The sequence below is a fragment of the Vitis vinifera genome, chromosome 14 (assembly GCF_030704535.1).
Source record: "Vitis vinifera cultivar Pinot Noir 40024 chromosome 14, ASM3070453v1".
Taxonomy (NCBI): domain Eukaryota; kingdom Viridiplantae; phylum Streptophyta; class Magnoliopsida; order Vitales; family Vitaceae; genus Vitis; species Vitis vinifera.
Genome location: NC_081818.1, coordinates 20922231 through 20944713, shown reverse-complemented (window position 1 = coordinate 20944713; position 22483 = coordinate 20922231). Strand labels below are relative to the sequence as shown.

Here is a 22483-nt window from a genome sequence, read left to right as displayed (position 1 = left end):
GTTTGTATATAAACTAAATTCAACCTGATCCTTAATTTTGTTGTAATTCATACACTATATATTTTTCATGTATAGGTAGTATAGTAAAAATATAATATTCTCTCTAAATTAATAAATATTCATTTATTAACAAATCAATAACTCTATTAAAATAATAATTTCTTTTGGTTTTAATAGTATTGTTTATGGGGATTTTAATATGTCTCATATACCCTATAAATAAAGGGTCTCTTTAATCTACAAAATTGTACTAAACACAAAGAAAGAGTTTCACACTTGAAAAGAATTATAGAAAGCTCCCTCAAAGACTATAAAAGTTTTTTAAAGCCTTTAAAGATTCTAAGGGCAAGTTTGAAGATTCTGGATTTGAAGATTTGAATATCAAGTTCAAAACTTTGAAGATCAAGTTCAAAGCTTTGAAAATCAAGCTTGTGTTATAGGAATATAAAGTTGAAATAATATTTATTTTTTTTCAATATTAAGTGTAAAAAAAAAAAAAAAACTAATTGTCAATAATATCCATACATATGATTTAAAATAATTTTTTTTTAAATCTCACATTGTACATAGTTTAAAATCATTTTTTATTTTCATTTTTAAAAAAATCCTTGAGAATTTATTTTTTGGCTAAATAATAAAGACCTATTTGGGTATGTGATTTAAAAACAAAATTATTTTTAAAAATTTATATCACTATTTAGTTATTATTCTTTAAAAACAATTTTTAAAAACAAAGCAAAATAAAGGATTGTTCTTCCAAAAAAAATTTCGTTAAAGAAAATGAATTTTAAATCAAGTGAGAACTTGTATTGAATTTATTAATAAGTTTAATAATAAAAAAAAATAATTTTTAAGTCAAAAAATATATATAATGACTAAAAAAATACTAGACATGATTAATGTTTTAAATTCTTTAATAAATCTTGTAAATTTTAAGAATAATTTGAAATTCAAATAATTCAAATAATTTAGAATATCATATTGGTGATTGAGTCATAAATGTATGGATATAATAAAAAATTAAGGATTAGAGGTTTATGAGAAATGATAAAATGTTTTTCCTCTAATATGATGATCAATTGTTCCCGTGAGTACAAGAGCTATAAGTAGATTAATATCCATACTTTTATAATATTTATAAAATATATAAAATTATGTAAATAGTATTAGAAATTATTAATTTTGAATCATTATTATTTATTTTTTTAAAATAAATCAATTAATGTTAATATCTTTTTTATAACATTTATAAAAAAAATAATTTATGATTTTTTTTATATTATTAATATTTATATTTTATTAAAAACCATTTATATTTTAATTTATTTGTAATTAAAAAATTAGTTTTATTTTTAATAAGATATTAAATTAAATTTGCATTATATAAATTGATTTTACAATTTGTGTTTTTTTCAAAATAAAAAAAATGTTTTTGAAGACAACTTATCTAAAAAAATGTTTTTAGTTTTTAAATTTAAAAAAAAAAAACTTATACTAGTTAAAATATCTCGTAATTGTAATGAATTGAAATTCAACTTATAAGTGAGTTTTTACTTTCATTAAAATTACTTTTAATTTTATTTTATCATAATTTAAGTTATTCAAACAAGAAAATAAAGAAGAAAATAAACAAGATGTTTATTCCTACTCTTTATTCTTGTGTTCCAAACACATTTTTAAGATATTGATTCACAACCTATCAAACTATAATTTTAATCATTGGGAGTATATGATAAGATTTAGAACATTAGAGGAGTATATAAATAAATATGACCATATATTATAAATAAATATGAAATTGTATGTATGGTATGGTATGATATGATTCATCCTGGTTTTCAATAGTTACGAATTCCATTATGCAGCTGGACCTAAGCTCAAATATTTTCAGGGAAAATTCTTTATTGTAAATTTTAGTTGGCTCCCAATAATTGTAATGTGAGTGGGTGAAATTCCCAATGAGATAAAAGTGTAACTGAGCAGTGGACACCCTCAAAGCTCCAACCTTGTGTTGGCAATGGCTGGTCTTGCTTTTCTTCACACTACCTCTCTTCTTCTCACCAAGTCTTGCTCCATCAAAATGGCCATAATGGACCACCAGGGTCACAAAATGAGAGCCCCATACCAGCTGAAGCAAGGTCAAAGCCGTCTTTTCCACCCGCTCCCATCTGGTTTGGAAATGGAGGTTATCACCCAGAAGAAAATCCCAAATGAGAGAGGTGGAAAATCTGATCAAAACCCACCTCTAGTCTTCATCCATGGAAGCTATCATGCGGCCTGGTGCTGGGCTGAGCACTGGTTGCCCTTCTTTTCAACCAATGGCTTTGATTGCTATGCTGTTAGCTTGTTGGGTCAGGTCATCTTTCTCTCTTTCTATTATTGTTTGCTGTTTTGATTGTATCTGAAATGGGGAAAAACGTCTAGTGCTTATTTGGTTCTTTAGCAATTTTCCCTGCTCAAGAATTTTAGACGACCCCATGTTTGCTGTTGCTCTTCTTTTCTTTTTCGTTTTCTTTTTAATGATTTGTTTGGCTGTTCAGAAAATGTAGGAAATTTTTTTTAATTTTAATATTGATATTTTCCTTATTGGGGGACATAAGGGAAAAGAAAACTCCAGTCTAAGAGAGCATAGTTAACTGCTGAGCTTATCGAGTTGAGTGGGAAACCATAACAACATGAAAAGTAAGGTTCAGAATTTTGGTTAATTTTCTTTGGGGTAAAATTTCTCAGCTACCAATGATCATCATTTGTTTAGGGTATATACTTTCTTTCATCAGCAAAATCTGCATTATCTACACAGCCTAACTGTACATCAGGATCCATGGATGTATTTATAGATTTAGATCTTGACATACTAGTCTCCATTAGTTAATTCTGCACATGTTTTCTTTTAGACAAAACCAACACTTTCTTGCCATGAGCAAGCTTAATGCCTAAGAAATTGTCTTTAGTTTGAAAAATATTTTGCAACTGTGTTCTCACATCTTCAATCCCTCACAAATCACTACCATGTACAAGTATATCATCAACATAAACAATTAGAACCACCATTCCTCACTGTATAATGTTCACAAAGACTGAGTGATTTAAGTGACATTTAGAAAAAACTAAGAGAGGTTAGTACTCCACCAAGCTTATCAAATCACGTTAGAGGGGATTATTTCAACCCTTATATGGCTTTCCTCAAGCTACACACCTTTCTTTACTCCCCTTGAGCAAACCTAGGTGGTTTTATTTTGTTGCTCCATATAGATTTCTTTCTGCAAATCATCATATAAAAATGCATTTTTAACATCAAGTTAGTATAAAGGCCAATCAAAATAGAAAAAAAAAAAAAACCTTCAAAATTAACAAGTGCATTAAATTAAGTTTAGCCACAGATGAAAAGTAATCAACATTGTATGTTTGCATATATCCCTTGGCAACTAGTCATACTTTCAACCTCTCAATAGTACCATTTGTGTGGTATTTTATAGCAAAGACCCAGTGGCAATCGATAATTTCTCTTTTCTCTTGTAAAGTAGTTAAATCTCATGTGCCACAGTCACACAAACCATTCATCTCCTCTTTCAAGCTAGGATGAGAGAGAGCCTCCAAATAAGAGATCATTCAGATGTTCAACAAAATTAAACTTTGACAGGTGTTCTTTGAGTGATCCTAGGCAATTAAGTATTCAAGGCATAATAAGAGATCATTCAGATGCAATACAGACAGTTCAACTATTGAGGGGAATATTAACATTATTGGAAGATTTTTTGCAAGCTAAACCTCTGTGCCTATCCAATCTAATCATAGAGGCAAATTCTGCTATTGTAATAGCTTGGTTGTCTAATAGGGAGAGAAGCTCATTGAAATTTGACAACTGGATCCACAAAATTATAGATGCTTCTTTTGAGGTGGGATGTTTCTTCTCTTGAGTTCCTCATTCAGCTTATCAAACTAAAAACTAGTTAGCCAAGCAAGGAGCAAAGCACTTGGTCTCCTTTATTGAGATTTCTTCCCCCTTGAGTGTAAAATGTTTCTTTAGTGTTTGTACATTTCTTTTTCTTTTCATTGTGCGAGTAGTTCTAGATTTTTTGTGGAGTAGGATAGTTATTGACTTTGTGATCAGAAATTGTACATCCTGGAAGAATCATTTGTCCTTCTTTGTACTTACCATTCATTGAATGAATATGTTTGTTTCTAGTAAAAAGAAAACATAAAAAATAGAAAGTTAATTTTTTAACCATTTTCCAAGAAGAGCTTTATTTCCGGTTGCAAGCCTTCTTAAACCAAGTCCACAATTCTTCTTTTCCTTACAAACCACATGTCACTTCATGAGATGCATCCCTTTTCCTGAAAGCTTAACCTTCCACGAGAAGCCATGTTTCTTTTTTTTTTTTTTTAAGCCAATTTTTTTGATACCTTAGAATTGACAAAGAAAGGCATAACAAAATTGGCAAACTGGAAAGGGTGATCTTGGTTGCATATCATCGGTTCATTTAGCATATCAATTGCATATTATGACTACAAAATCTGTGCTTGTGGATACTTTGACTGCCATCCTTTTTTGCATTTGAATTGCTCAATCATTCATCATGCTCATGAAAATTGATTATCACCGCATTCATTTGGTTCTGACAATGATAAATCCACTTCAACATTCTAATTTATGGCTGCTTCCTGTACCTTTTTACAATGATTGATTATTTGTAAGTGAATGATGACCTTCATCTGCATTCTAACTTCCTTATTTCATTATGGCATCAAATCATGTACTACTCCTCCTCTTTTGCCTTTATTGAATTACAGATATTTTATTTTATTTTGTTTGCAAACCTTGTGCTGATTTCTCATACCTTCTCTTCATGCTTAGGGTGAAAGTGATGCACCTACAGCTTCAGTTGCTGGTTCTCTCCAGGTATTTTAGCTCTCCACCAGAAGACAATTTTCTTTTACAAACTTATTTTGTAACTCATGCTTCTCTTCTTCTTCTTCTTCTTCTTCTTCTTCTTCTTCTTCTTCTTCTTTTTTCACTCTTTTATTTATTCTATGATTTCCATCTAGGATACAATGCTCTCCTTGTTTTCAGTTCACTCCAGATTCTGCACTAGACACATGCAGGTGATGTTGCTGATTTCATCCGGAAAGAACTAAAATTGCCACCAGTGTTACTTGGGCACTCCTTTGGAGGTCTTATTGTTCAATATTACATTGCAAATATAAGGAATGAAAAATTTCTAGGTAAGCATTCTTGTTCAGTTAGTTCTTGTCCATGCTTAAGAAGGCAAAGTAGGGCCTATAGATGGATGGGGCATTAAACTTTAGGATGAAGCATAAAACCCATTTTCCTCATTATAAATAAAATATGATTAAAAAATGAAGAAATTGATACACATGTTTATGAAACAATGTTTAAATGGATAATTCATCATGTTAAGAGAATAGATTCATCAGAGTCAAAACAAATTTATAGGTACAGTTACTTTTGTTTATCAATCCTGAGTACATTGAAAACAGTAGTAGAAGTTTGTTTGCATTATTCAGAAAAAAATGAAATTAATGTGCAGGTTTACTATGTAAACTCTCTTTAGTCAATGCATGAGGTATGCATCTAAAATATAATGTGAAGCCTTCTGGTGTAATGCATGCATCCAATATGAAATTTACATTTCAGACATGAGCTTAATGCAATTTGACTCTCTGATTCATTGCCTCAAGACATTAACCTTAATCCCCATCCTGAGGCAGAGGTGTCACATGCTTTTTGAGACATTGATTCATGCATCTTGAAAATGTTTTTTATTGGTTTCATGGATGTAAGAGACATTTCCTAACTTGCTTTGGTTTTCTTCTTATGTTTAATTTGGCCTGATTCTAGAAATGGAAAGTTTGTGTCCAAAACTGGCTGGAGCTGTGCTTGTCTGCTCTGTACCTCCTTCGGGTAATAGGTGACACCCCATACCATTTGAACTCTTCTTTTACTTGATGTAATTGAGCCCAGACTGACATTCTTTGTTTACTTTGTCCAGTGGGTTAGTATGGCGGTATCTCCTTTCTAATCCCATTGCAGCTTTTAAGGTATTTATTTTTGCCACTTTTAGGAACATACTTAGCAAGTCACTTGTTTTTTTGCTATATTATAACTTATACTTTGCACTTTCTCTAAGTTGTAAGTTGCAATTTTAGGCCCATAACCATTATTGAAAATGATTTAATATTTGATCTCAGCTTCTTCTAAGTAAATATTTGCTTCTTTTGCTTTCCAACCAAAAAATAATGGGAAAAAGAAAAAAAATATTATTCCTTACGTTCCTTGGCTATTTTATGCATTTGACATGCTTGTTTGATCAAACATCATAACTTATGTTCAATTGCTTCATTTTTTTTTTCTTTTTTCACATGAATTCTGATAGTAAATGTAGAAATAAATATTATTTAATCCTATGTCTTAGATATGATCCATATGAACTCTTGATTGAGCAGGTGACACGCAGCTTGGCAGCAAAAGGATTTCAAACTTCTCTACCTCTTTGTAAGGAAACATTTTTCTCTGCAACAATGGAAGATCATCTAGTCCAACGGTCTGTCTATGAGCATGTTTATTTTTGTCCATGGGGATTTCTATTCTTTTAATTGTTTCAAAATGATAGGCCATCAAAGTATATTTACACAAATTGACCATCAATTTGTGTACACATATTTTGGATTGATAAAGTGTGTTGGTGTAGAAAATCAAGGCACAGGATAATTGTTATCTCAAGAATGTATTTTACAAGAGAAGAAATTGAATCCCATTCAATTTCCCAAAAAAACTATATTTTTGTGTAAGGAATCTACATTAAAATTGTAACGACCTACTCTTTCCCGTATGGATACTATTCACACTAGGTTCAATTGGCCCTTATGGCTTTAAAACACGTCTATCCAAATAAGAGGAGTCCACTACATATATAGTATTAGAAACTTCTTCCTTTATCCAATATGAGATATCATAATCAATCCCTCATACAAACACATTATCTTTATTGTATCTCATAGGATAGTGAAGTCAAAGATGGACACCCACAGTGGGATAAGGGATCAACTCTAATACCATTTTTAATACATGCTTCCTCTCGTGCATATATTATCTGTTTTGAGTGTAATGGACTCTTACCACTTAAAACACATCTCCTTGGTTAAAAGGAGCTCACTATATATATAGTGTAAAGAAGATCTTCCCTTAACCTATGTAGGATATCACAATCACTCTCTCAAGCAAACATGACATCCTCATCGTGTCCCATGCGATTGTGGGGCTAGACAAATAAATGCTCGTATGGGATCGAACAAACATAATCTTACATTGGGGTTGTTTGCATGAGGGGGGATTGTCATATCATGTATCAGTTATAGGCAATTCTTGACATTATATATGTAGTGGACTCCTTTTAACCATGTAGATGCATTTTAAAGTTGTGAGAACCCATTAGGTCTAGGGCGGATGATATCTACACTTGTAGGAGTAAGTCATTACAAATAGTATTAGAGCTAATTCTCAATTTCCATGGAACATGACAAGGACGTTGTATCTATTTGGGAGTTTGTGATATTCCACATTAGTTAGAAAAAGTTTTTAACACTATATATGTAGTTAGTTTTTTTTTAATCATGTAGACGAGTTTTAAAGCTATGAAGATCCATTAAGCCCAAAGCAGACAACATCTATAAGGGAGGGAGTGGGTTATTTCAAAAATAGATAGATTTGAAATTTTAGTTTTCTCCATTTTTTTTTTCTTTTCAAATCTATTACTATTTGACTTTTCTCTTCTTTTTTTTTCCATATAATTCTATTTTGAGGAATTTCATGACTTCATTCAATCATGAGTAAGCCCTATTGATTTGGTCTAAAATCCTTTCACAACCTTGGGTAGTAGTTAGGGGTTAATCGAACAAAAGTATCAAGCAAATTTTTTAACAAGTCTAAGTCTAATGGAAAATGTTTGACTATGATTTGATTTGGCTTTGATATATAGTTGTTTCTAGTGATTGTTTCATTAGATTCTGTTTCAGATTCACATTTCATGGTTAGCTAATGCAATGCTAAAAACTTGAAGGTGTAGGGGCTATTGCTTCTAAATGAATCAAATGCATTGATGCTCTCATGTAGAAGGAATTCTTTTCATGTCTTAAGGATATGATTCAGTTTATCTTGTAATCCATGTTAAGCCACAAATTTTTCTTCCTATGATGCATGTATAGATGAAATAGTTTTAGCAAAGCATTATTACTTGGCATGTGTGCAATTATTTTGCAAGATAATTATTGTATCGAAAATCAAGGCACAAGATAATTGTTGTCTCAAGAATGTATTCTACAAGAGAAAAAACTGAATCCTATTCAATTTCTTCGAAAACTATGTTTTTGTGTAAGGAATCTACTTTAAAATTGCAATGGTCCACTCTCTCCTATATAGATACTATTCATATTACGTTCAATTGACCCTCATAACTTTAAAATGCATCTACCCAATTAAGAGGAACTCACTACATATATGGTGTCAAAAACTTCTTCCTTTATCCAATATGAGATATCATAACCATCCCTCATGCAAACATAATGTCTTTGTTGTGTCCTACAGGATAACAAATTTAAAAATAGACGCCCATGTTGAGGTCAAGGATTAACTCTGATAACATTTTTAACAGCACGTTCTCTCTTGTGTAAATGTTATCCGTTGTAAACCTAATGGACTCTTACCACTTAAAACACATCTCCCTGGTTAAGAGGAGACCACTACATATAGAATGTAAGGAAAATATTTCTTTAACCTTTGTAGGATATCACAATCACCCTCTCATAAAAACATGACATCCTTGTCGTGTCCCACGCAATTGTGGGGCTAGACTGGTAGATGCTCCTTATGGGATCAAACAGACATAATCTTACATTGGGGTTGTTTGCATGAGGGGGGATTGTCATATCACATATTAGTTATAGGAAGAAGTTCCTAACACTATATATGTAGTGGACTTCTTTTAACCGTGTAGGTACATTTTAAAGTCGTGAGAACCTATTAGGCCTAGCATGGATGATACCTACACTAAAGGGAGTAAGTCATTGCAAAATTAGAGCTAATTCTCAATTACCATGGGACTTGATGAAGACGTTGTGTCTATTTGGGAGCTTGTGATGTCTTATATTGGTTATGTCACGACGACGAAAGGTTTGATGCAATTATCGTTAATCAAGAACACAAAGACAAAATAATTAACACAAACGGTACACGAGGTTTTAACGTTGTTCAATCAACCATGCCTACGTCCACGGATGAGAGAGAACTATTTCACTATACAATAGCGAACATTACAGAGGGCAGAACCAGAACATTATAAAGGACACAACCAGATACAATTATTGAGTTCCCGAAACATCCTATGTTTCCCCACTCTTCGTATCTCTACCCTACCACGAGCCTTCTCGTTCCCTTTGGTTCCTCCCGTTCTTCCTCACATCTCTATCCACCTTGTATAGTCTTTACAAATCCATCTCCACCTCATAACTTTTTCCTCTTATGACCTAAAATATTTATAAAGATATTTCCAACAACCTTATTCTATAAAAAAAAAGTCTAATATTGCAATAATATATCAACCTAGAAATATTTTATATAATATTCTTTACAAAAAAGAATTTATGTTAATTAGGAATTTAGGACACTTCCTAACAGGTTAGGATGAGTTCTTAACACTACATATGCAGTTGGTTCCTTTTAACCATGTAGATGAGTTTTAACGTTGTGAAGATCCATTAAACCCAAAGCAGACAATATCTACAAGGGAGTAGACTATTACAAAAATACATAAATTTGAAGTTCTAGTTTTCTTCAATTTTTTTCTTTTCAAATTTTTTATTATTGACTTTTTGGAATTTTTTTGTTTTTCCATAATTCTATTTTGAGGAATTTCATGACTTCATTCAATCATGAGTAAGTCCTATCGATCTAGTTTAAAATCCTTTAACAACCTTGGGTAGTTGTTAGGGGTCAGCCAAACAAAAGTATCAAGCAAAATTTTTATTAAGTCCGAGTTTGATAGAAAATGGTAGACTATGATTTGATTTGGGTTTGATATATAGTTGTTTCTAGTGATTGTTTCATTAGATTCTGCTTCGGATTTACACTTAATAGTTAGCTAATGCAATGCTAAAAACTTGAAGGTGTAGGGGCTATTGCTTGTAAATGAATCAAATGCATTGATGCTCTCATGTAGAAGGAATTCTTTTCTTGTCTTAAGGACATGATTCAGTTTATCTTGTAATCCATGTTAAGCCACAAATAGTTTTAGCAAAGCATTATTACTTGACGTGCGTGCATTTTATCATTGGAACATAAGAACCTAAAGTTTTTAACTACTACTGTTTTCTCAGTTATCAAGAGCTAATGAAGGAAAGTTCAAGGATGACATTATTTGATCTGAGGAAACTTAATGCATCCCTTCCTGTTCCTTCTGTGCCAAAATCTTCTATTGAAGTTCTTGTGGTGGGTGCAAATGATGACTTCATTGTGGTAAGCTCTATTGCTTAACAGATGTCCTTCCACATCAAATTTATGGTGTGATTCTACACAGTACCATTATGTATCTCCATCTTCTATGAATTGGAGAGCCAATTTATGTGTTGTTACTGTTTTTGATATATGCTATTCCACTATGGCTTGCATTAAGTTGTCCATGAAATATTTATGGACCATTAATGCTTTCTGTTTGATGAATTAATCCATGGTTATCCTTCAAAATTTTTTACAAAGACTTATGTTTTCAGGATTCTGAAGGACTCCGTGAAACAGGGAAGTTTTATGGCGTCTCACCAGTCTGCATTGAAGGGGTTGCCCATGACATGATGTTGGATTGTTCATGGGAGAAAGGCGCAGAAGTAATCTTATCATGGTTAAATGGTTTAAACAAACAGCACTTGATATGACCTTGATGTGTTAAGTACAGATTTGGCCACTGGTTACTACGCCAAGTCACCCATGTCAAGGAGAGACCATGGCAAGATCTGAAGGCTTCTGTACTATTTTATTTTATTCTTCCAGAGAGAATTTTTGGGAGCTTGAGGCACTGCATGTTGATTTCACTACAAAAATGAGAACAAATTGTTTCATGGCTTAGTCAGATAAAACATTATCACTGTTAAATGAGTGCTCCTAAACATACTTTTTTGGTCAGTTTTTTTGAATAAATTTCTGAAATAGTTGGATTTGGTACAGGGATGATATGATGCAAGTGCACAGGTGCCATTTTTCCCCCATATCCAGACCTTGTGGTTGAATATCATGGACGGTATGAGTTATTGTACTCAACATCTTCATTGGCATTTCCATTTTCTTTTATTCAGCTGGACTATTCTCCAGTGACATGGCTCACCGAGCATCCAAGTTTAGGTGGTGGCCTTACTGAGAGAAAAAGGACAAAGAATCATCTGGTTGTTGTTCATTTTGAAACTTCTGATTGTAAGGATTCATCACCGGAGTCGTTTATTTGGATTCTTGAAAGCTGTTAACGAATTAGAGTGTGTTTGACAGTAATTTTAAAAACCGTTTCTACTCTTTTTAAGATTTGAAATTTTTTATCTTTTAAGTATTAAAGATATTAGAAACACTTAGGTTATGTTTGGTTCCCGGAAAATACTAAGGAAAGAAAAAAAATGTAAAAGAAAATGATTTTTTCATGTTTGATTGTCATATGAAAAATATCAAAGAAAATCAAATATAATTAAAACTAATTAAAAGCTTATATATTTTTAAATTATTTAATCTTTATATTAATGAGTTAAAATAAACAAAATGAGTTTGAAGTAACAAAAAAAAATAATTTATCAACTTTTAATCTATTTTTTTATTTTCCTTCACTTTTTCTTTCCTTCACTTTTTCTTTTATATTTTCTTTTCCTTATATTTTTCTTCAAATTTTCTGGGAACCAAACATAGCCTTACTAAAATTTTGAGGAAAAATCAACATGGGCTACGGCTCAAAATTGCCTTTTAATTTTTGCTCTTAAGGGGGCTCAAACCTCAAACAAAAAACCTTAAGCCTAAAACTTAGCCTAGCACTAGGGCAAACTTGCCCCTTATTAAATATATTGCACCAAAAATATATATATTCAAAGTCATCACATAAATAAAATATTAAAAGAATATTTTAGAGAACAAATTAATTATAATTATTTTATAATTAAATCAAAAAATTTCATTTGATTGCTTGCAAAAAATATAAAAAATATCATAATAATTGTTGTTCATAGTGTTTTTAATATTATTAAGAGATTACTTAAATATTAAAAAATTATACATATATCACAATTTATTTTATATCATTTAATACAATTGAATTAAATGAATTATAATTTTTATATTAGACATATTATAATCAAATATCACCATATTATTCTAAAATAATATTTGATGTAATTTAATAATAAATATACACTTATAAAATTCATATTTTTTATTGATGCATATGATATTATTATCATATATGATAAATTATATTATATATATATATATATATATATATCAAATTCTTCAACAAAACAATTTTAAAATATTTATTATATTTCTAATTATGTTTTTATAAGGTTTTTCTTACATTTCCATGAATTTTAATAAATTTTAGGCTTATTGATATTTTTTTTTCAAAATATCTGCTCATATATCTTTGATATATCTGTAAAATCGAAATATCTATATATTCAAAATTATCAATATTTTCATCATTGTAAAAGAGTACATGGTTACACCATGTCTTGTAAGTCCTAACTTACGTTTTGATCACATTCACACACATTTTCATACAGTCATGCTAAGAACATACCATGTTTGCTTCATTCTAAAAAAATTTGATATAATAAAAATTTATATCAATATAAACTAGGGTTTCTTATAAATTTATCATTATTACAAGTGTTGATCCATTTTTCACTTCATATAATACCTCATTGACTTCAAGTTTAATTCTCATGTTGTATGTAATAGAAGTTATAATGCTACAATTAATAAGTATATATATACATAAGTTCAATCTTTACTGAGCTAGGTTGTTGAAGCCTCAATCCAGCCCAACCCACCTTTGATTGGGCTGAGAGCTTGGATTTTTCGGTTCGGGTTGGACTCAACCCACGCAGCCCTACTAGTTTGATGCAGGTTTAGAAATTTTGAAAAATTTAGGGGTCATGTTGTAATTTTATGAAAATATAGTGAAGAGTGGTACTCATATATGAGAGGAAGAAACCCTATATCCCTCTCTCGTTTCTCACAGCCGCCGTAGCCACACAGCAAGCAGCGGAGCTCCCCCCTGGGTACCGGCGCACCGCCCTTCCACCGCAGCGGTCAGTCTCTGTGCTTCTTTCCTTCTCACTTTCTTAGATCTTATGTGTTGGTTTGACGAATATTGTATATGAAAAGTTTGTCTTCTTTCTTTTCCCCATATTATGTACTATGAGAATGGACAGAGGGATGGATGGTTTTCATATTGGGTTAGGTAAGGAAGGAGAGGCTTTTTCTCCACCTGGGTTTTTGATTGGGTCTTTTGGGTTGTTGCGGGAAACTGGGATTTTGTAAAGATTTTAAGCTTGCATAGTTTTTATTCTACTGTTTGGCAGAGTACTGGACTAAACAAATGAACGTATAATTTAGAAGCTTTAACAGGTTTTTAGTGTGTTTTTAATGGCATTTGAAATGAGCCCATCTTGTTTTAGTGATGAGTTTCTTGTGTTCTTGCAACTATGGCGCATATTTTTATTGGGGGCATTGAAGTTGTGTCTTTTTTCTCTTTTTCGGGGCATTGAGGATTAAAACCTCAAGTTTGTGGTCTCCATTCTTTCTGGTTGCCTACTTTTTTCTCATCAAGAAAATGGAGCATGAGGGCAATGGCTGTTTTTTCTGCAATAGCCCAATGCAGAAGATGGCTATATACCTTCAACTTCTAAATGCTCGCTTAATCTGGAACTGAAGTTGCTTTTAAAATTACTCTAGGTCTTGGCAATTGGAGTATGAAGTAGCACCATCTTAACCTTAATATATGCATATGCAATTCATTGTTGTTAATGTATATCACAATTTTGGTTTGTTTGGCTGGCATCAAATTTCGTTATGTGATCATTAGACTTGAAAATACGTCACCTAATAATTGCATCAGTGTTTGCTTCTAATGATTGGGGATGGGTTTTGTGTCTTTAGATCATCTTACTTTCTAACATATATGCAGAAATGGTCCAATTTTATTGTCAGCTTTGGTTAATCCCATTGCATTACTGCTTTAATAACCCACTAATAGCTTCCTGTGTATCTATCATTTCAAGAATCCTCCAAATCTCATTTTATTTTCTTTTCCATATAACGGAATTGCAGTTAGGTATTTCATTGTGTAGCTACTTCAAATTAATGGATTTACAAACCTTCCAATCTCGCTTTACTATGTTCTTGTTATTTTAGCTAGTAACTCTTGCTAAGGATGTTTGTCATTCTTAAAAGTAATGTCAAGATAAAAAGATACCTCGTCATCTAAGGATGATACTTGTCTTGATGAACTTGTATTGACTATTAACTATTATCCAAGTTGTAGACCTAACTTATTGCTACTACGAACCAGATCTGTCAAGATGTACTCTGCAAGCAGGAAAATTCAAAAGGACAAGGGTGCTGAACCCTCTGAATTTGAGGAGACAGTTGCACAGGTTTTTTATGTAGCCATTTTCATATGTACCTCATTTTTCTTATTATTCATCTGCAAGAATTCTAATTCTTCATGTGTCTGCAGGCATTGTTTGATTTGGAAAATACGGTCCCAGAGCTAAAAAGTGATCTGAAAGACCTTTTCATAAATTCAGCATCGTAAGAAACAATACTGCATGGGTTTGTTCAATTTTTTGGATTGGCTATTCTCATTTACTCTTGATGAGGTGACTTTTCTTTTGTTTGCTCTGCAGTCAAATTGATATTTCAGGAAATCGCAAGGCCATTGTTGTTCATGTTCCCTACAGGTTGAGGAAAGGTTACCGCAAAATTCACCTTAAGCTTGTTAGGGAGCTTGAGAAAAAATTCAGTGGGAAGGTAATATTTCATTTCTATGAATTTTAACTTGTCTTGTAACTCAAGGGAACTTGTTTCTCAAGTAAGACAAAATGTCAATCTCTTCCCTCCAAAACAGACTATCATAGTGGGAATTTAAAGTATAGGTAAATATTTTTCTTGTTTACAATTCCATTTTCCAATTTATTTAAAGTTATCAAAATACCAGGTTTGGGAAAAAACCATAGACATAGTATGCATATAAAGTTAATGAATCAACACAGAAGTTTCCAGATGATAGGAGATGAAAACATGCTTTTTTTATCTTGTAATTAATTTAAGTCGCCTTTGTTGCTATTCTGCACTTGGCTTAATTTTAGGGACAGTCCTACCCATAAATTCTTTTCCAGGACTTCATTTTTCCTGCATGTCTTCCATTGTAAATCAGTTTTTTTTTTTAAATTGCATTTCATTCACTTAATGTGCTGTGTAAATGTGTTGCATCAATTGGAATTTGCAAGTAAACTCATAAGCAGTTGTGTAGTTTAAGTTTGATTTGCATTGATGATATCGATTGTTTATCTAATCATCCTGCAGGAGGTTGTTTTGATTGCCACCCGAAGGATAGTGCGGCCACCAAAGAAAGGTTCTGCCGTTCAGCGACCTCGCTCTCGCACTCTTACATCTGTGCATGAAGCCATGCTTGAGGATATTGTATACCCTGCTGAGATTGTTGGTAAACGTATCAGATACCGATTGGATGGGTCCAAAATTATCAAGGTAATTGCAACCCTTTTAGTAAATGGAAGCTTTGAAAAACAATTTTGATAATTGATTTACTTGTGTTCTTTCACTTCTACATTCCATTTCTTTCTGATTTGTTCTAATGGGTTCTCTGTGACTGGTGGCAGATTTTCTTGGATCCCAAGGAGCGGAACAACACCGAGTACAAGCTGGAGACATTTGCCGGAGTTTACAGGAAGCTTTCTGGGAAAGATGTAGTGTTTGAGTATCCGCTTACGGAGGCTTGAAGGAGCTGTTCAGAGTTTTGATGCTGTTATTTTTTTTCTATCATTCTCTACAATTGCATTGAATAGGTGGTATTATTTAAAAATTTTGAGTCAGAGTGGATTGTGTTTTACACAGGAAGCTGAAACATTTTTGAAGTTTTATTCCATTTTGGTGTGTTCCCTTCCATCATGAAAAATGTTTTGGTTCTATAACCATATACTTTCTAAGAAGTGAAGCTTGTTCTCCTATGAATGATCTGCTCTCATAATGCTGCAAAAATATTTGGGCCTTGTGCCAGCGGTTGCTTCTCCCTTCCAGGTTAGTTGGTCCTCACAAGTCAATATGGGCTGGAATAAGAAATAAGAAATGGGAATGGGAAATGAATTTCATCTCCCATTCTACCTGTGGATTATAATTAGATATGGGAGTTAGGAATGAAGAAGTGAAGTCCAGTGTTGTGATGTTTCCTTTTCCATTTCTATTTTCTCATGGGGTGTGACTGGTAATTAGTTTAGATTAAGAGGAATCTTGGGGTTCCAAGAGGAAACGAACATATTTGTCTCTTGTTTTTGTTTGATTGTTAATATATGTTTATAACAAATATGTTAAAGTTTATTATTAAAAAAAATAATTAATTAATTCTAATTATTTTTATTTTATATTTTATTTATTTTATTAATAAAAGTATAAAAATCTTAATAATTTTTTTAACATCATTTATATAATAATTAAATACAAGAAATATACATATTAAAAAAATCATATATACATAATCATTGATTTTTTTAGAATATATTTGAATTAAATAAATTATAACTTTAATATTAAATGTATCATCATTTATCTTATTAATTTTATTTAAAAAAATTGTTATCTTTTCACTTTTAAATTTTTATATTTATCTTTTTAATTTTATTTAATTGTGAATGTTTTTTTAAATATTAAAAATATAAATTTATTCAAAAAAATTACTACTAATTATTGTTTAATATTTTTTTAAAAAAATAACAAAATATTATTTTATAAAACAATATACACTATAAATATTATAAGAATATTAAGGACTTCAAATCCCTTCATATATCCAAATATTGGATGTTGGGTTGGTTCCCAAATGTTAGGTTGGACCGCACCAACCTTCAAAATTGCACCCCTTATTTAGAAAATATTTTTTTGCTATGGATACTATGTTATACAATTTTCTTTAATTTTTAAATACTCCTTTAACAAAGTAAAAATCAGAGTTCTACAAGAAGAATTAAATAGCCTTTGGTTGGAAAAAGGCTTCCCATATACTTGCTCAAACTAGAAGAGGTGAGAGTACATCCAACAGCTGTCCGAGAGGAACCAGCGGGACCATGGTCAAGAATCTATCCATTCCCAAGAGATAAAAAATCATCCATATTTTCTTGTGCACCTAAATTCCAGTACTCATCCGCCTTCATCTGTCTCTTACCATCTTCCAAAAGTCACTCGGCAATTTGTTTGTTTCCTAGGAAACGAAAAGAAACAGATTGGGCACATAGATCACTAGGCCTTATCATCTCAGAATGGAAACTCTTCTCTTATTACTGTGACGTGACTCTGAATATTATTAGTTATAAGGGCGACATTACATACAGGTACATAATACACATATTCATAAACACAGCAATACATATTGCAGGGCGCTGGCTGATGTATGCCGACTCCCATAGCTCAAAACAGCCTGCTGTTCACACCTGCCCTATAGAGGTTCAACTGGGTTGAAGTCCCAAAACTAATTTCTGTGTCCGCAGGTGCAAACAGAACATCACCCTCACCAACCTGCTCTTCACATGCCCCCACATGCGCAGTTCCCTCTCCAACTGTCACCACAAAAATGGAGGGGCCTTCTACTGCAGGAAACATGGCTGACGCCCCCTTTGGAAGACTGCAGCAATCCACCTCAAACTCATCAAAAGGAGGTAGGTACCTTCTGGTATATGGGTTTAAAGGAACTCCTTGGAGGATTTCAGGAAAGCCCTGCATACAAACATTTAAAGCATACGATCAATGCAAATTAAAAACCTTCGTTATAACGTCAACTTTAAACTAATTATATATATAAAATTATATATTATGCCATATCAGCTAGATGGCAAACCACTGATGCATAGTTTCCAATGGACACCAGTGACTATGTATAGTTTCCAGTATCATTGTAATTCAGTATACACAAGATGCATGAAGTTTGACAAACACAGGACCTCTGTAGTCCAATTGAAACAGAGGATTGAATCAAGAACCCAAAAATGAGAACATTATTAAGTTCCATATGTTTGAATGACTCTTTACCTGCTTGTATGTGAGCATGGAACAGAGTGTTTGAACATCCCGGTGCTTGGGAGTAAGGCCAGCACGCACAACATTGTCTGAAGTTGCCATACATTCAATGCATTCACCATAGAGATACGCGTGGGGTTCATTTGCCCCCAGATACAATGCTTCACCAGGATTAAGCTTCACATAATTAAAAAAGAATGCTGATATGACACCCACATCCCCAGGATATTGCTTTTCTAGCCGCAGTACCAGTTGTTCCTTATCCGTCAACTGCCTCACCTGATTTGAAATGGGAGGAGCTATCAAGCAATGAGCATGAATATGGAAGGATAAAAATAAAAATAAATAAAAAGGAAAAAGAGGAAGGCATTGTTTAAGAACTCATAGGCATGCAGCAAACACCACAAAAGTTTACAATGGAGCTCCCTCAAATGTTTTGAAGCTCAATTAACCACATTTAAGTGAAAAACTGTGAACACAAGGCTGACAGGCTATGCGCAGCCTGCTACATAACTGCCTAATCAAGCAATGGCCATAGCCTTCAACCATGAGGCAACTTTGAGATTTTTTTTTCCCTTTTTTCCTTTTTTTTTTTTCCCAAGATACTAGGATATATCAATAAAGGGAACACTCAGGCCCACGGCAAGACAATGGATATAGCCCTCCCCCATAAGTACTATGATATGGGAATATTCAATCCTATTATAGGTCCTGATTCTTGGAGTGTTAGAGGCCTGTACTCTTATTCCACAACTCCATATGTAATTAAATTTCAGTTCACAATTTTCTGAACTCTCCACCAAGAGAGTGAGTTCAGTTTTCAATTACATTCAAAGAAACCAATTTTCGGACTTAAAAAATATTAGTATAATGTCCTAATTCCTAATGATGTATAAGTATTTATCATTTACTCTAAATTTAAATTCTATCTTCTTCCTTATAGGGTATTAGTAACCAGAACTATGCTTTCCATTACAATCTTTTCTCAATGATTTCAAAGGATGTAATTTCTTGGTAATGCCAGAATAGAAGTTTGTTAGCTTAATCCATTTGAATCATTAATGTGCACCGTTATGATTATGATAAACAGAAAAATCTAAGAATAATAAAAACTAGCTTACCTGACTTTCCATTTGAAGACGAATTTTCAATTTGGTGATTATTTTGGAAACCATCTCTTTGTTAGCTGACATAAGTTGAGTGAAAATTGACTGCAGAACCGATTTTACTTTCTCCTTCCCATCTTCCTCACTAACATCTAAAACCTGATTTGCATCTGCACTGCCAACTACTTCCACAATCTCAGGAACGTCCTTTAACACAATCTTAAGCTCCTGGAGAAGCATATAACAAGTTGAATCAAGTAAATCGTAGTAAGATAGAAGAATGAACATATCCACAGACAGAAAGGTGTAATTTAGATTAAAATGATCCATATTCTTATTATGTTAATCACTTGATACTGTAATACACTACATGCATTCATACGGAGAAACTGAAAATAGCATTAAATATCTATGAGCCTTATCCAACAAAAAGGAGAAAAGGAGCTAAAAGACTGAAACGACGGTTGCAATCTCTTTGGCCATGAAATGAAATGAATACTGTAATAGATGAAATACAGGACTCTTGAGTATGTCAGATCTGCTAGACCTATAGGGAACTCATGAATAATCAGAATTCTTCAGTTCCTGAAGCGAAATTCTAAGAGACACATCTCTCATGGACTAAAACTACCCTAAACCTTTCCAGGTGAAAAGTTTTATTCCATTCAAAATGTGCCAGGTATGATGTTTTAGATGCTTAATAACAAACCTATTTTACCCGGTTCCTCAATCTTGAATATCCTATTTCACATAAACAAGTACTCCATTATGCAATCCTAAACTGTTCTATCAACCACACATTGATTCATGGAATTTGTCTTTCAAGATGCTTTGTACATAATTTGCAAAGGAAGGCATATTGGCAGAGGTAACTAGGTTCTAGGTGGGGCAAATTAGGGAAAATACTGCCACCAAGGAGGGTTTATCTTGTAAGCAAAAAGAGTGCATTAATGCAGTACATAATGTTTCGAGAATTTACAAATTCCCTGTGATTGTTGCTACACTGGCAGCCACAAATTTGTCCCAGTAGCAAGATAAATCAATTCACATTGTGCAATAAAATGACCAGCGATTTGGCGTGCTAATATGACTAAAATTATAAATTATGTCTCGATTTTCTGATGGGTGTATCCAGCTTAGGCAAAGATGCATGTGAATGAACAGAGAATTAACAATAACATGTACATATTGGGTGGAACGAAATTCACATCCAATTCAGTAGCCAGTTGAAATTAACTTAATTCTGCAGCAATCACTAGGGGACAGAATCCGTAGCTTTACAGAAAACTCGAGTTTCCCTCTCTTTTCTTATCTTATATTCGTTCTTTTAGTTACAAAAGAATCAAATTCCAAGCTATCCAACTTGGAGTGAATAGGATATAAGTATATTACCCCAAGACTGACAAACCCACAAAGGGCCTGGAACTCTGTTATGGCCAAAGCCATCTCCGGCTTGTGATTATCGTCTTTATAAACATGGGGCTGCAACTTATGCAGCGTCCTCGCCAGTTCCTTATCTGGATGAGCCTGTATTGATAATGCTTTGGCAACTGAAAGTACCTGGAACACACCCAACTATCAAATCCTACAACAATGTACACGACCAATAATGACAATTTCAAATTTTAAGGTTCCTCCATAGTTCGAAGCCTATAATTATTCGCCAAAATAAATAAATAAATAAACCTTTTAAATACCCAATATTAAAATTTTAAAAATTTGAAATTTTGTGCAGCAAACCAATAATGACAATTTCGAAACTTGCGGCTCAAAGTTCAGAGAAAAATGGAAATTTTCTCGCAGACGATTTTTTAAAAAGAAAAAATCGAGAATTTCCCTCTTTTCTGCTTTTTCCATTGAAATTTTGTTTCAAAAAACACAACTTCAAAAGATCATTTTATTCGCAGACGAGTTTAAACAAAAAAATCGAATTTTTTTCTATTTTCTGCTTTTTCCATTTAAATTTTGTTTCCAAAAACACTTCGAAAAAATCAATAAAATGATTGTTTTTTCGATTCAAAATCTTCGTCGCTTTCATCGACAACACTTTTGAAAACTCTCCGAATTCCCAAGAACAAACATCCTGTCAAATCAAAACCACAAATTTACACCGAACTCAACTAGAACAAACGAACTGAAAAATCATACCTTAAACAAGAAAGGCAGGTCAGAACCCCACTTCTCGACAACCTCATCCCCAAGCACATTAGGGTTCTCCGAAATCCACGACTTCAGAGTCCGAGACTTCCCCTCTCCAATCAGGAAAGAGGGCCCAGACTCGTGAGTTCCCATCCACAACTCCGCATAAGGCTTATCCAACTGAACCTCCGCCCCGGAATTCATGGAAAACAGCCTGGCCACAGTCGATTCCGAGCCGAGCCGGCCCCAGTCGTAGTTCTGAACAGAGCATCGCAGCCTCCGAAGCCTCTTCTGCTTGTCTGGAACTTGAACCTCCATCCTCCGAAACCTCTAAAACCCTCGAAAATTCAAAGAGAAAAGAAAACAGCAAGGTTTCAAGAAGAAGAGAAGACAATGGACACGGAAGAATGACAGCCTCTGCGGGCTCCGAAGCGTTTTAAAAGGGCGAGGCCGCGAGAGACGAGAACGGTAGGAAAGAGAGTTTGAGTAGGAAAAGGGAAAATACGGGTTGAATCGAAGGAGAAAAATACCATGTGTGGAGATTTCGTTTTTTGTTGGCAATCTTCCGTTCACTTTTTTTTTTCTTTACTATTATTAAAATAATTGTTTAATTAATGCACGTGTTAGTCGCTTTTTCGGGAGTTTTTGCCTATGGAAAATCTTGTTTGGTACACGTAATTTCCTTAATTAACCTTTTTTTTTATTATTTTAAAATAATTTCAAATAATTCTTTAGTTTTTCTAGAATGTTGGAAAAAAGACAATTAAAATAATAAAAATAAAATGCATGAAACGGTATTGGAAGCCGCCATATACCTTTGAAAACAACAGAGAAGAATTTTGGTGGAATCAAACCTTCCAGCCGTAGGATTTTATTGACAGAGGTTTGACCATAA

General features: G+C 32.9%; 3 protein-coding genes across 6 annotated transcripts; 2 read left to right on the top strand and 1 right to left on the bottom strand.

Moving 5' to 3' along the window:
- Positions 1-1927: 1927 nt before the first annotated feature.
- LOC100242848 (uncharacterized) lies at positions 1928-11229 on the top strand. Of its 3 annotated transcripts, none has more exons than XM_019225391.2 (8): positions 1931-2356; positions 4856-4900; positions 5094-5223; positions 5861-5930; positions 6012-6060; positions 6466-6563; positions 10390-10501; positions 10783-11229. In XM_019225391.2, the coding sequence occupies exons 1-8, from the start codon at positions 2018-2020 to the stop codon at positions 10939-10941; spliced, it is 1002 nt and encodes a 333-aa protein (XP_019080936.1). In that variant the 5' UTR covers positions 1931-2017; the 3' UTR covers positions 10942-11229. The 3 variants fall into 3 exon arrangements, with proteins under 3 accessions (XP_059598468.1, XP_019080936.1, XP_002280445.1); XM_002280409.4 differs by having other exon boundaries at positions 1935-2356; positions 10390-10528; XM_059742485.1 differs by lacking the exon at positions 10390-10501 and having other exon boundaries at positions 1928-2356.
- A 1988-nt stretch (positions 11230-13217) lies between these two features.
- LOC100241243 (40S ribosomal protein S7-like) lies at positions 13218-16291 on the top strand. Of its 2 annotated transcripts, none has more exons than XM_002283882.5 (6): positions 13218-13347; positions 14610-14694; positions 14778-14851; positions 14947-15070; positions 15626-15808; positions 15940-16291. In XM_002283882.5, exons 2-6 carry the CDS (start codon positions 14620-14622, stop codon positions 16057-16059), a joined length of 576 nt encoding a protein of 191 aa, XP_002283918.1. In that variant the 5' UTR covers positions 13218-13347; positions 14610-14619; the 3' UTR covers positions 16060-16291. The 2 variants fall into 2 exon arrangements, with proteins under 2 accessions (XP_002283918.1, XP_019080916.1); XM_019225371.2 differs by having other exon boundaries at positions 13248-13347; positions 14583-14694.
- A 1291-nt stretch (positions 16292-17582) lies between these two features.
- On the bottom strand, positions 17583-22120 carry LOC100263511 (mannose-6-phosphate isomerase 1). The gene is made up of 5 exons (XM_002283890.4): positions 21598-22120; positions 20842-21009; positions 19465-19677; positions 18356-18622; positions 17583-18043 (listed from the first exon to the last, which is right to left on the bottom strand). Exons 1-5 carry the CDS (start codon positions 21904-21906, stop codon positions 17738-17740), a joined length of 1263 nt encoding a protein of 420 aa, XP_002283926.1. The 5' UTR covers positions 21907-22120; the 3' UTR covers positions 17583-17737.
- Positions 22121-22483: the final 363 nt, after the last annotated feature.